This window comes from Carettochelys insculpta, chromosome 1 (assembly GCF_033958435.1).
Source record: "Carettochelys insculpta isolate YL-2023 chromosome 1, ASM3395843v1, whole genome shotgun sequence".
Classification (NCBI taxonomy): Eukaryota; Metazoa; Chordata; order Testudines; family Carettochelyidae; genus Carettochelys; species Carettochelys insculpta.
Genome location: NC_134137.1, coordinates 11,855,732 through 11,868,350, shown reverse-complemented (window position 1 = coordinate 11,868,350; position 12,619 = coordinate 11,855,732). Strand labels below are relative to the sequence as shown.

General features: G+C 56.7%; 1 protein-coding gene across 5 annotated transcripts; it reads right to left on the bottom strand.

Annotated features, from left to right (window-relative positions):
* Positions 1-429: 429 nt before the first annotated feature.
* FOLR3 (folate receptor gamma) lies at positions 430-11,943 on the bottom strand. Of its 5 annotated transcripts, none has more exons than XM_074980671.1 (6): positions 10,426-11,943; positions 9,800-9,976; positions 7,238-7,379; positions 5,018-5,206; positions 4,165-4,300; positions 430-1,201 (listed from the first exon to the last, which is right to left on the bottom strand). In XM_074980671.1, the coding sequence occupies exons 2-6, from the start codon at positions 9,826-9,828 to the stop codon at positions 924-926; spliced, it is 774 nt and encodes a 257-aa protein (XP_074836772.1). In that variant the 5' UTR covers positions 9,829-9,976; positions 10,426-11,943; the 3' UTR covers positions 430-923. The 5 variants fall into 5 exon arrangements, with proteins under 5 accessions (XP_074836772.1, XP_074836804.1, XP_074836787.1 ...); XM_074980703.1 differs by having other exon boundaries at positions 9,890-9,976; XM_074980686.1 differs by having other exon boundaries at positions 10,438-11,943.
* Between the last annotated feature and the right edge of the window lie 676 nt (positions 11,944-12,619).

The following is a 12,619-nucleotide window of genomic DNA, read 5'->3' as shown; positions in this document are numbered from 1 at the left end:
GGGCAGAGCTTCCAGTCAGTGGTCTGCCAGCAGGGGGGAAGGGAGATAAGAGCCCTCTGGGAGCCAGGCCCAGGGCTGGGGCAGCTGGGACGGCATAGGAATTGGAGCAGCAGCCAGGGCTGGGGGTCTCATGCCTCCTAGCGGCGGAGCCCAGTGGTTAGGAGGACAAGGCCGGGGGGTGGCACTGGCTCTGTGCTCACATGGGGCTCCCACCCTTAAGTCACAGAGTTCCACTCCCCTGGCCTGGAGCAGAGTCAGCAGGGCCAGGGAAGGAGACATGGGTATTTCCAGGGCACATAGGACAGCAGGAAGGAAGGAGCCTGGAGACAGAGCAAGGCTGGACCGGAGGGTCCAACAACCTTGCTTCCCTTCCCCTCCCGACACCCCCACAGGCACCCCACAGCCCTTCCCTGCCCGCCCTCCCCCATTTGCTCTTTGCTGGTGGGTTTCTTCCCCCTCTGCACCCAGTGCCGTCCCCAGCAGAAGGAGGGGCTGTGACACCCAAGGCGTTGAAGGCGCCAGGGTGAGAGGGGATCTGCCCTGCGCCCCCAGAGAAGACGTGCACCCAGCCCACAAGTCCCAGCATGTTTCTGAGCTCAGCTCCCCCAGGACGCGGGGGGCAGTTCCCCCCGGAGCCTGCTGGAAGAGAGGCAGGCAGGGAAACAGACCGGAGTGCAGACCAGAAAACCCTGGAGTGGAGCTGAAGGGCAGGAGAGGATGAGGGCTGCTGGGTCTAGAGCAACGGTCCAGGTTAGGAGCAGCCAGAGTCCGAGGCAGGGCCCCAGGGACAACACACTCGTGTGGAGAGCAGAACTGCTTCCCGGCCGAGTCAGTGGAGCTGCTGGAGTTCAGAGCTAAGGGGCCTTTCAGCCACCCGCAAGCCCCCACCTCCCAGAGGCAGAGGACCAGCAGTGGCCGGCTGCTCAGAGCAGGGCCAGGAGAGCAGGGGGCAGCAGCAGGAGCAGCACAGCCCAGGGCGCAGGAGCAGCGGCCCTCCCGTTCCGGGCGTAGTACTTGGCCACGGCCACGTTGGGGTTCCCGTTGGCCGGGTCGAACCACATCTGGATGCAGCGGCCGCTGCCCCGGTGCTCCGGGCTGTACTTGTAGGAGTTGGACCAGATCTTCTCGCACAGGGCGGCCGGCCGGGGGAAGACGGACTTGAACGGCTGGCACATGGAGCCGCGGGGGCACCGGTTGGTCCCTGGAGGAGAAGAGAGGGTGGCAGGGAGTCCATCTAGTGAGCCTGTCCCATCTCTGGCTGCCAGGCACCCACCAGCGCGAAGCCACTGCCTGAGCTGGCAATGGCCCAGCTGGCTGGGGGAGAAACTCTCCTCCCAGCAAGGCGCAGTGCGAGGCCTGGTAGCCTCGTCCCCCACAGCCCAGGCTGGAGGGTTGGCTTCCTTCCGAGCAAGAACAAGGGATGGTTTAGTGCTAGTCAGAAGGAGAGACTCTGGGGCTGGCTCCCTCCCCTCCCACACCCCCAGAGCTCTGCCCAGTCCCATCCGTCTTTCTCCTAGGAAGTTCTGCTAACACAGCCTTGGCTGACTCCTGGCCAGAAGACACTGCCAGGAGCAGAACCTGTTCTGATGTGAAGATTGCCAGCAGTGGAGACCGCATCACCGCCCTGGGCAAAGTGTGCCAGGGCTCGTTATGCTCCCATTAAAAATTCACTCCTCGTTCCATCTCTGCATTTGCCTAGCTGCCAGCCACTGGATCCCAGCCAGGCGCCCACTGCTTGACCGATGGGCTCGTTACTGCGTACCTGTACTCCACAGACTTCTAGCCCGTAAGCAACTCACCCCTTACCCTGTGAGCTCCTGCACCCTGTAGGACGGGCTTTCTTACTCTTTGACCCATCTCCTGGCTCTTCCCTGAGCCCTCTCCAATGAGCATCCCACCCCCCCACCCCAAGGCAACCTGCACTAATAGTTTCCATTCATGTGCGGAATAATTTTTCCCCATGCACCCAGGCATAAGGGAATGTGCACCAGCTGTAGAAACCAACGTCACTGTGGGCGCTCAGCTAATCAGCTGGGCGATACTGGACTTTCCTGAGTGGCCGCACTTGTGCCCAGCTTACAGGGACCACTGCCCCCTGTTCAAGCCCACTGGGGGACAGTGCAGAGACCGGATGAGATGACAGCCCTCAGCTATCCCACTCCTCTCTGGCTCCCAGCCTGGAGCATGCAGCCAGCCGGAAGGCTCCTGTCATCAAGGGTGGGGAGAAGTATGAACCCCTCTTCCAATCAGAAGCACCTGAACCTGTACCAGAAGGTGTGACCCATCCTCCAGCCAGAAGCCCCTCCCCAGCCCACCTCGCCTGAAGCAGCCTGTGAACTGGTCGGATGTTTACAGTAAGCGTAAAGCCGTTTCTGTGACCGTTGTGTATAGAGGCACCAAATCTTGTGCCCAGCAGGCCAAGGGAGGTGTCTAATGAAAGCTGGCGATGCCCCGAATCCATTTAAGTGACTTGTACATCTGTGCCATGTTTGGATGGTTTAGAGCCAAGGTGTGAGAGGGAGGCCAGGCAGAGCAGGGCAGGTTTAGAGCCAAGGTGTGAGAGGGAGGCCAGGCAGAGCAGGGCAGGTTTAGAGCCAAGGTGTGAGAGGGAGGCCAGGCAGAGCAGGGGTTAAACAGGGCCTGTGCTCTCAATCAGCCCCACTCCGGTTCACCTGCAGCCAGTGTCAGGCTTGGAGGAGGATAAAGGGAGGGAAGCCAGCCCAGCTGGGGGCTGACCAGCCAAGAGGCAGGAGCTGGCTCTGAGGCAGCAGGGCCTGAACCAGAGCTGCCACCTGGTCAGCTGCCAGAGGGCACAGCCTCAGGAACCTTCCCCAGGCATAAGGGGGTGGGGAAGCCCCTCCCAGTGCACCACTCTCCCACCGGAGGGGGAAACTAGGTTCTCGGGGCCATGCCCCAAACTTATCCAATAGACTCTTGGGTGGGGCTGAAGACCCACACCCCAGGCCCCAGCAAGGGGGTCTAGCCACTAGGCCACCCTGCCACTGGTGGGAACCACTCACACAAGGGTGCACAACAGGAGGTGTGACTGCCTCCCACAATCAGGCTAATGGACTAGAAGGCAACAGCCCAGACGACCATTGCACATACTACGCAAAGGGACCGGGATGTGCCAGCGAACCCAGCGCCCAATGGCCAGGAGAAAGGAGTTATTCCCTCCACGTGGGCAAGGGTACAAAGAGGACTCTGAGCATCACCATTTTTGTCTTCAGTTCTCCAGTCTCTGGGAACTAAGCCCCCGCCCCACGGGCTGAGCGGCCAGAGACCTTCAAGAACTCGGCAGAGAACAACACTGCCCTGTATCGACAGCTGTAACTGCTGTGTGTAACGTAGCGCTCGAACCATTTCTCTCTCACCCTGCTCTTCCCTTCTTTGTTCGTAAACCTTTAGATTTCAGATTCTAAAGGACTGGCCCAGCGTGCTGTTCTGGGGAAGATCCAAGTATACACAGACCTGGGACTAACGAGCAGTCCTGTGGCACCTTACAGACAAACAGATGTTTTGGAGCATCAGCTTTCGTGGGCAAAGACCCGCTTCATCAGATGCATGAGTGGGGAGGGGCGCTAAGAGGGTATTTAAAGAGTGGGCTCCCAGTAAAAGGGAGGGCCAAAGCTGACACTCTTTAAATACCCCTCTGAAACACCTCCACACTTACGCATCTGATGAAGCGGGTCTGTGCCCACAAAAGCTTATGCTCCAAAATATCTGATAGTCAATAAGGTGCCACAGGCTTCTCACTGTTCTCAAAGATACAGACTAACACGGCCACCTCTCTGATAATTGACCTGGGACTGTGGCTGGACCCCTTGGGGCCTGGAGGAATCGGTGTGGATTTGGTGAAATAGGTTTACTACCCTCCCACCTGAGTAGGGGCGGCTGGTCTGGGCATTTTGCAGCAGCCAGGGAATCTGTGGGTTTGCTTGTGGGACTCCTGGCTGGCCAGCAGGGCTGGCAGAGATACTTTTGTGGCCTGGCTGACATGCCTGAGTGAAAAGGAAATCATGGCCTGGGCTGGAAGTGTCCTGGTCTTAAGCAAATACGTCCTAGGTTGTCTTCCTCAGCTGTGCCCAGAAACCCCATCATATTAGCCAGCCCCACTCTGCCTGGCACCGACTGGGGCAGGTTCGCCCCCAGCCCCTCACTGACCTGTGCTCCAGTCCCAGCCCTTGTGCCAGTTCTCTTTGCAGGTGAGGGTGTCCTGGCAGTCCTCCCACCACTGCTCACAGTCCTCCTTGCACAGCGGCACGTGGAGGATCCTCTCCTGGCGCCAGCTGCTGTCCACCTACAAGGGCACAGGGCTGTGCACGTCAGAAGGCAGCTCAAGGGCCCCAGAGGAGCAGGAGTGAGACACAGGCCCTTCCCCATGCCCATCTAGCGCCACTGAATGGAGCCAGTGCGAGTCCCAGCAGAACCAGGCCCAAGGGATGGCGGGGGGGCCTCCCAGCTGCCTCCCCACACCCCTAAGCAACAGGAGGCCCATGCAGACTGCCCAGGCGGCAGGCAGGCCTGCTCGGTGCCCGGGAAGAGCTGCTGTGTTTCTTGCAAAGCCCCGGGCAGGAGCAGCAGCTGCCAGCTCGGCTGTTGCCTCCCCACAAGCTCCCCTCCCTTCCCAGTGGGGCAGGGGCAGTGTCAGACCCCCGGAAACCCAGCAGTGGTGCATTCTGCAGAGCTCAGCATCCCCAGGAGGCTCTGGGGAGTCCCCACAGCGTGTGTGGGGCAGGGGAACGGGGATGGAAGATGGAGCCGTTCTCAGTGCAGCCTCCCAAGCTCAGGCACGCTCTGAGGGGACTGTCCTGCCCACAAGCACTGGGGCCGGCCTGGGTACAGCACCAGCAGGGAATTGAACCTGGGGCCTTTGGCACCAAGAGCACCAGCCCCAGCCACTCACGCTGAGGGGTGCTGGTAAGGCGCAGGCTCTGGGAGCTGCCACTAGAGGGCACCGTGAGTTCACAGCACATCAGGTTCTCGCCCACCCCAGCGCCCAGCCCCAGCGCCCGACCTGGTTGATCCAGGGCCCCAGGTTGGGCGAGCACTCGTACAGACACGTGTCCTGGATGAAGTGCTGCTTGCACTTGTTTGGCATCACCCCGCAGTGGTCCCAGGTGAAGTTGTACAGGTAGGACTGGTCCTGGTGAGCCTCCAGGCTGGTGTTGGCCGTGCAGCAGGCATTGTCCTTCCACGGGGCACACTGCGAACACAGCGGGAGAGATCTTGGGGGCTCCAGCAGCAAGCCCAGGTGGCGCATAGGATGCTCTGGACACAACAGTATCACTGACCTAGAGAAGATCTTGAGAAGTGGCTGTCAGATCTAGAGAAGTGGTTGTTCCCCTCTATTTGGCACTGGTGAGGCCACATCTGGAGTACTGAGTCCAGTTTTGGGCCCCCAGTATAAAAAGCATGTGGATGTGCAGGAGCAGGTTCAGGAGAGGGCAACAAAAATGATTAAGGGGCTGGAGCACATGACCTATGAGGAGAGGCTGAGGGATTTGGACTTGTTTAGTTTGCAGAAGACAAGACTGAGGGGTGATTTAATAGCAGCCTTCAACTGTTCTCAATGGTGTCAGACGGCAGAACAAGGAGCAATGGGCTGAAGTTACAGAGGGAGAGGTGCAGGTTGGATATTAGGAAAAACTACTTCCCCAGGAGGTTGGTGAAGCACTGGAATGTGTTGCCTAGAGAGGTGGTGGATTCTCCATCCCTAGAGGTTTTTAAGTCCCAGCTGGACAAGGTCCTGGCTGGGATGACTTCATGGGGGTTGATCCTGCTTGAAGCAGGGGGTTGGACTTGAGGTCCCTTCCAGCCCTGGGATTCTGTGATTCTGTGACCTCTAGCGGTGCATGGTGGGACTGCTCCTGCAGAGGACAGACTGCAGAGGGCACCCCCAGTGGAACACTATCAACTTGCAGAGGTGACACATAGAGGGAGCACCCAGATCTCTCCTTGCTTCCTTCCAGCGGCAGAACAAGGAGGGTGGGGGTGTTAAGCGGCAGCTCCCAGGCACTGCTCACCCTCCCTACAGGGCTGTGAGGTGCCATACTTGGCCTCCTGGCTTTCAGGTCACCTTCCCCACCTGGGCTGTGCTGTGAGGGGTCAGGAACTGGGGTCTCTGCCCCCCAGTTGCACAGCTCAGGAAGGTGCGTGCCCTGGATGCAGGGGCATTAGGGTGCATGGCCCAGGCTGGGTGAAGAGGTGCGGGGGGGAATTCACAGAATACTTGGTGCAGGGGACAGGACGGGGTGAGCTCTCCAGGTCCCTTCCAGTCTCAGGGCTACCCTTGCTGTGTAATTTACAAACAATTACAGCCACGCGTCTCAGATTAGTGTCAGAGAGGCAGCCGAGTTGGTCTGTATCTTCCTGAAGAACAAGAAATCCTGTGGCACCTTATAGACTAAGATATTTTGGAGCATCAGCTTTCATGGGCAAAGACCCGCTTCGTCAGATGCATCTGACGAAGCGGGTGTTTGCCCACGAAAGCGTCTGCTCCAAAATATCTCTTATTCTATAAGGTGCCATAGGACTGCTTGTTGTGTCTCAGATTAGATGCCTGAAATCACACTTGGTGTTTGCAATGGCGCAGCTTCTCTGCACTAGCACCTGGTGGGTCCATCCCACGCGCTGTCTGCTTGGGTTCCCCCCGCCTGTGCTGTATTCCTGGGCATGTGCAGAAAGCCACGTAAAAGCAACAATACACCCTATTACCGCCGGCTGTGAACCCTCACCAGCCCCCCAGCCAGCGCTTTGTTTGTGTCCGGCCTAGCTGGAGCTGAGCCCGGGCACTTCTTTCAATACAAATTAGGCGCTGGGGAGCAGCTGTAAGGCCTTGCAGAGAAAAGGGAGGGAAGAAATGCCCATGGGGATTGGGGTGATGGGGGCGTGGACAGGAGCAGTCGGGGAGCGGGGGGAGCCATGCATGGGTCCCAAAGTACAAGTTTGCCCGTGGTGAAATTGTTCCTAAGGCCGGCCCCGGCTAGCCCTGAGTGAAAGGGCTGCAGAGCCAGGCCCCTTGAATACATTCTTGGTACATTGCAAACACCTGCCCTCTAGCACGCTCGGTCCCCCACAGGTGCCCTGTGCCAAGGCAATGGTCTTTAACGGAAAGGAACCAGCCCTGGGAGAGACGTCAGGTCCAGGGACTCGGCTGTTCTCCAGCCACCATCTCTCAGAACCGCAGCTGGGTCGGACCAGCCTGACGCGCGTCCCTGGGCCCGCAGTACTGCACCTGGCCGTGTAGCGCATCCTCCGGACCCGGCTGGGTTTTGTGGTGCTTGGCATCCATGCACATGTTCAGCACCGACTCCTTTGCAGCAGTGGCTACGCAGACAGCCAACAGCCCCAGCACAACCCCTGGCGCAGCCATCTCCCTGCCAACAGAGTGAGGTTGGGGGACAGTTAGAGCAGCTACACGGACCTGTGGCGGAGAGCAGAGCACCCTGCGAAGCGTGGGGATTACATCAGCATGCTGGGAGTTCCCCACCAAGCTTAATGAGCTAGAGCCGGATACGCCCTGGAAATCGCAAGAATGAAACCATGTGGCCACCTACCAGCAGCTTCTCTACCCTCAGCATCTCAGCAAGGCACCAGTGGTGCACCCAGCAGGCCGGCTTCTCCTTCCTGTTGAAACCTGGGCAGGGGGCGAGCCAATGGCTGCGGGGCACTAGCCCCCAGCCCTGCACCTGGTGCTTGAGACCCCTGCTGCCCCTAACCCCCGAGGAAGCCAAGGCCTCACCACTGTATGGACAGCCCCAGCCTTCCTTACCCCAGCATGGGGAGGGCAGGTGGCATGCATTCTCAGCCCTCCCAGTGGGGGGGCGGGCAGGTGGACCACAGGCAGGCCTGGCATCGGACGGCTGAGGCCCAGGCAATCCCAGCAGAGTGGGGGAGCTGGGCTAAAAGCGGGAGGCTTGGGGGCAAAGTGTGGGCACAGCACACATCCCAGTTAATTTACTTCCTCCACTTGTCCTATTAATGACAGGTGACCCCCCACACCTTTTTTCTGTCTTCTTTCCTTTCCTTCCCCCATACAAACCCTGGATTCTTATTATCTGCTCCAATCTGAAGAACACAAAAAAGCAGTCAAATGGCACTTTAAACAAAATAATTTATTAGGTGATGAACTTTCGTGGGACAGATCCACTTCTTCAGCCCACAGCCAGACCAGAACAGACTCAGTATTTAAGGCACAGAGAACCAAAAAGAGTAATCAAGGAGGACAAATCAGAAAAAAATGATCAAGGTGAGCAAATCAGAGAGTAGAGGGGGAGAAGGGTGGCGGGGAAGGTCAAGAATTAGATTAAGCCAAGTATGCAAATGAGCCCCTATAGTGACTCAGAAAATTCCCATCCCGGTTCAAAAGAAGTGGGTCTGCCCCATGAAAGCTCACCTAATAAATTATTTTTTTAGTCTTTAAAGTGTTACTCAACTGCTTTTTTGTTTTGATAGTATATAGAAGTATATATAGAAGGGCGAGATGAAGATCAGACAGCTAGCAGAGGAGAAGCGAGCGCACAGAACGCACACTAAGGACTTGCCAGACACCCACCACATCTGCAAGAGATGCAGCAAGGACTGTCACTCTCGTGTGGGTCTTCATAGTCACAGTAGATGCTGTAAATGAAGTCCTCAATTGAACCTATAAAGGGTGCGATCCATAGTCTATGCAGACTGAAGGATGCCTACTACTACCAGTATATAGACTAGCACGGCTCCCTCTCTGTTACTATTCAATCTGAAGAAGTGAGTCTGACCCACAAAAGCTCATTACCTAATAAATAAAGCTTAGTCTTTAAGGTGCCACGGGACTGCTTGCTTCTTGTGAAGCTACCGACTAACCCAGCTACCCCTCGGAGTGCATTTACACCTAAACTCTGGACAGAAGACACCAACCAGCCCTGATCGCAACAGAAAAGCCCATGAAAACCCCAAGGGAACATACCTTACAAAAAGGCCAAACCCAAAAGGTTCCAGCAGCTTCAAGCAACTGGTTAGCAGAGGAGACGGTGACCCGCCAAACCCACGCAGCTCTGAGCCCCTCGTTTTAATCAGCGCTCATTGAATTCCGAGCTGGTGCAGAGAAAGAGCTCGGTGCGTGTGCAAGGAGGGCAGGCTAGGTCTGTGGGAGAAGATAATCCAGCTCTTCATTTCAAAGGTCAGATGTCGGATCAACCCTTGGCCAATGATTATAAAGAGAGTCCTGGCTCCTGCACTTTTCCTTTGCTCTGTGTCTTGTGTGAGATAAAAGTGTCATAGGCCCTTTGGCTCAAGTCGCTTCCTAATCTTTTGTAATTAACCCCCCTCCCCGAGGACTCTGCTTAGCCTGTGTTTGCACCGAGAGACGTCCAGTACAGAACAAGTGTGAGCAGGGTGGCCATGTTAGTCTGTATCTTCGAGAAGGACAAGAAGTCCTGTGGCACCTTATAGACTAACAGATATGTTGGAGCATAAACTTTCGTGCATGTGGTGCATCTGACGAAGCGGCTCTTTGCCCACGAAAGCTATAAGGTTAGTCTATAAGGTGCCACAGGACTTCTCATTACAGAACAGCCAGCCTTGCTGCTGGGAGGGGCTGTGGCACTGCGTGACTCACCCAGGTCACCTGCAACCCAGGACCTGTGTGGCTGAGGCCAGCCTGCCATGCACCAGAGCACACTGCCTCTCTGCAAGCTGCTGGGAAGGCACTACTTTGAACCCCTTGGCTGCACTGTGGTTGCACAATGGGGAATATGCGAGGGACAGTGGGCTAGTGGTTAGCACCCCACGCTGACAGGCGAGCTGGCTTGCTCACCTTTGAGCTCGGGCTGAGAAAATCACCATCTGAGCACAAGCCGCTCTAGTTATCTTCACTCCAGAGATGTTATCGCACCAGCAAAAGTACCTGATAAAGTGGCAGGCGTGATGCACTCAGGTGAACTTCCAGATAAGCTCCATGGCAGCAGTTCTCCAGCTCACTGCACTGTGACGCCTAACAACAAAGATTCTTACATGACCCCCAGATGGGGAACTGAAGTCTGAGCCTGCCTGAGCCCCACCGCCCCCGGTGGGGGCCCATAGCAGAAGGCCAAGAAATTTAGCCCCAGTCCACAACCACATCCGCCTGGGCCATGCTGTGAGAGTCTGCAGCATGGAGAGACCTTCCCCGCCCTGCACCCAAAGGGGTGCCATGCAGAGAAGAATGCTCGGAGAAGGGAGACAGCTGGAAGGGCTGTATCTTGAGAGTGCACTGGGGGACCCCAAGATTGCTGGATTCCATTCAGGCTCCTGGAAGTTGAAATGTCCCTGGGGATGCCAGGCCCAGAGGCTTGGATTGGCCAGGAGAGGACAGGTGGCCAGGAGAGGACACTCACTAGGGCTACGTAAGTGAGGCAAAGGAGAGCCAGCAAGAGGACAAGGAGGTGTCTTTGCAGTACTTACAGGAAGTGATACCTGAGTGAGAGAAACAGCCCGAACCACTGCACCGTCCTGCCTCACCCAGCTGTCCAGTGGGGGATGTTCAAGCCCCACAAGCATGTCAGAGGAGTTCTGCACTGAGCAACAGGCATCATGGCTTCCTAGCCTCGCAAATCCAGGGCTCCCTGAGTCTGAAAGCGTAGCACCGTGAGCCCCACAGGACTGTTTCAGTCTGAACGACACGAGGCATTTATTTGCAACCAGCCTGGATCGCCACAGCACGTTGTTACTGACCGATCTGCACCACCTGTCTGGGAGGTAGGGAATAAGGCTCCTTGTTCATGCCAAGCTGAGTAGGCCATGGCTATCTAGATGCACCTGATTCACTGGCATCTGAGTGCACTGGGCTCAACACACTCCACAGCCTCTGCAAACAAGCCACCGAGTCCAGCCCATAACAAACTTTTACAATGTCCCCTGAAGGTATGTTAGAAATTCTCCAGACCGCACTGGGATTTATTGCACAGTCACCTTGGCCGTGGCAGAGTGCTGGCTGTGTGACAGCAGTAACATTTTAACCCGTTGGCCAAAGAACAAAAAGGAAACTTTTACCTTATTCATGACATCTCCGTGGCTGTGCATTTTCTTACATCTCCCCCTGTCCCCTTTTGACTTACTTGATTTAAAGCCTTGTACTCCAAGTGGAGCATAGGTCTTCTACACATCTCCTCTACTGCACTCTGTTTCAAGACAAAACTTACAGCTGACTCCAGGAGTACCCCAGATGTTGTCCCTCAATTTCAGTAGCTCGGCTCCATATTGTCTGAGGTCTTTTCTATTTTCCTTGGGGGTTCCCCACGAGAGCTGGACAGACGATGCTGGATGATGGTTTTCTGAGAGCACAGCCAAGCCATCCCCACTCTTCCCCATTAACAATCACTGGACAACACCGGAAGGATGATGAATGTGCCTTTAAAATACCGGTGCTCCACTTTTTGCATGTTTTTATTGGTGCTTCACAGAGGCCTGCAGCCTCCCTGGGCTGGGCTGAAGGCAGCGAGAGATGACCCTCACGTGCAGCCTAGTGAACGGCACAGGAGAGCAGGAATGAGCAGAGACAAGCCCCATTCTTGTTGCTTCAAACAGCCAGCCCCGTGCCTCAGTTTCCCCATCCGAACAAGGGGGCGATGCACTGCTCGGCTTTGGGCGGGGCCGGGAGGCCTTTGCTATTCCAGGGCAGCGGTGTGATGTCAGTGATCCGGGATCTTCTTCGCACTGCTCCTGAAGCACGCCTTTGGATCTTCAACAGAGGGCATCTTGCGGCACACAAGATCAGATGGGAAACTGTTTAACCTTGCAAGGCTGAAAGCTAAGTCTAAGGTGCGGGAAGTCCTCATCAGAGACATGCTGTTCGCAGACGATGCTGCTGTAGTGTCTCACACACAAGACCAGCTTCAAAAACTGCTGGATCAGTTCTCCAAAGCGTGCAAGGACTTTGGGCTTACCACCAGCCTAAAGAAGACAAACGTACTCGGTCAGCATGTTGCTGAATCCCCATCAATCAGCACTGACAACTATTCGTTAGAGGTCGTCCACGAGTTCGCGTACCTCGGGTCCACCATCACTGACACCCTGTCGTTGGACACTGAGCTAAGTAGGAGGACCGGAAAAGCGGCCACAACTCTGTCGAGGCTCAGCAAGAGAGCGTGGAATAACAACAAGCTGTACACTCACACCAAAATGCAACAGCAACGAAGGGTCCCGTGGCACCTTCTAGACTAACAGAAAAGTTTTGAGCATGAGCTTTCGTGAGCACAGTCTGTGCTCACGAAAGCTCATGCTCAAAACTTTTCTGTTAGTCTAGAAGGTGCCACGGGACCCTTCGTTGCTGTGACAGATCCAGACTAACACGGCTGCCCCTCCGAGGCTTGACACCAAAACGCAAGTCTGCAGAGCCGGCATCCTCAGCACCCTCCTTTAGGGCAGCGAGACTCGGACCCTGGACGCCCGCCAGGAAAAGAGGCTGAGCGTCTCCCACGTGCGCTGCCTCAGGCGCATCCTTGGAGGGGCGGGGTCAGGAGGTGGGGGGGGCGGGGGCGGGGTCAGCAGATGTCCCGAGGGGGCGGGGAGCTGACGCGCCGCGTGCCCTCGCGCGCGCCGCGGGAGGTAGGGGGAAGAGGGGCGTAATTCGCCGTGACGCAGCCAGTGGGGGCGGGGC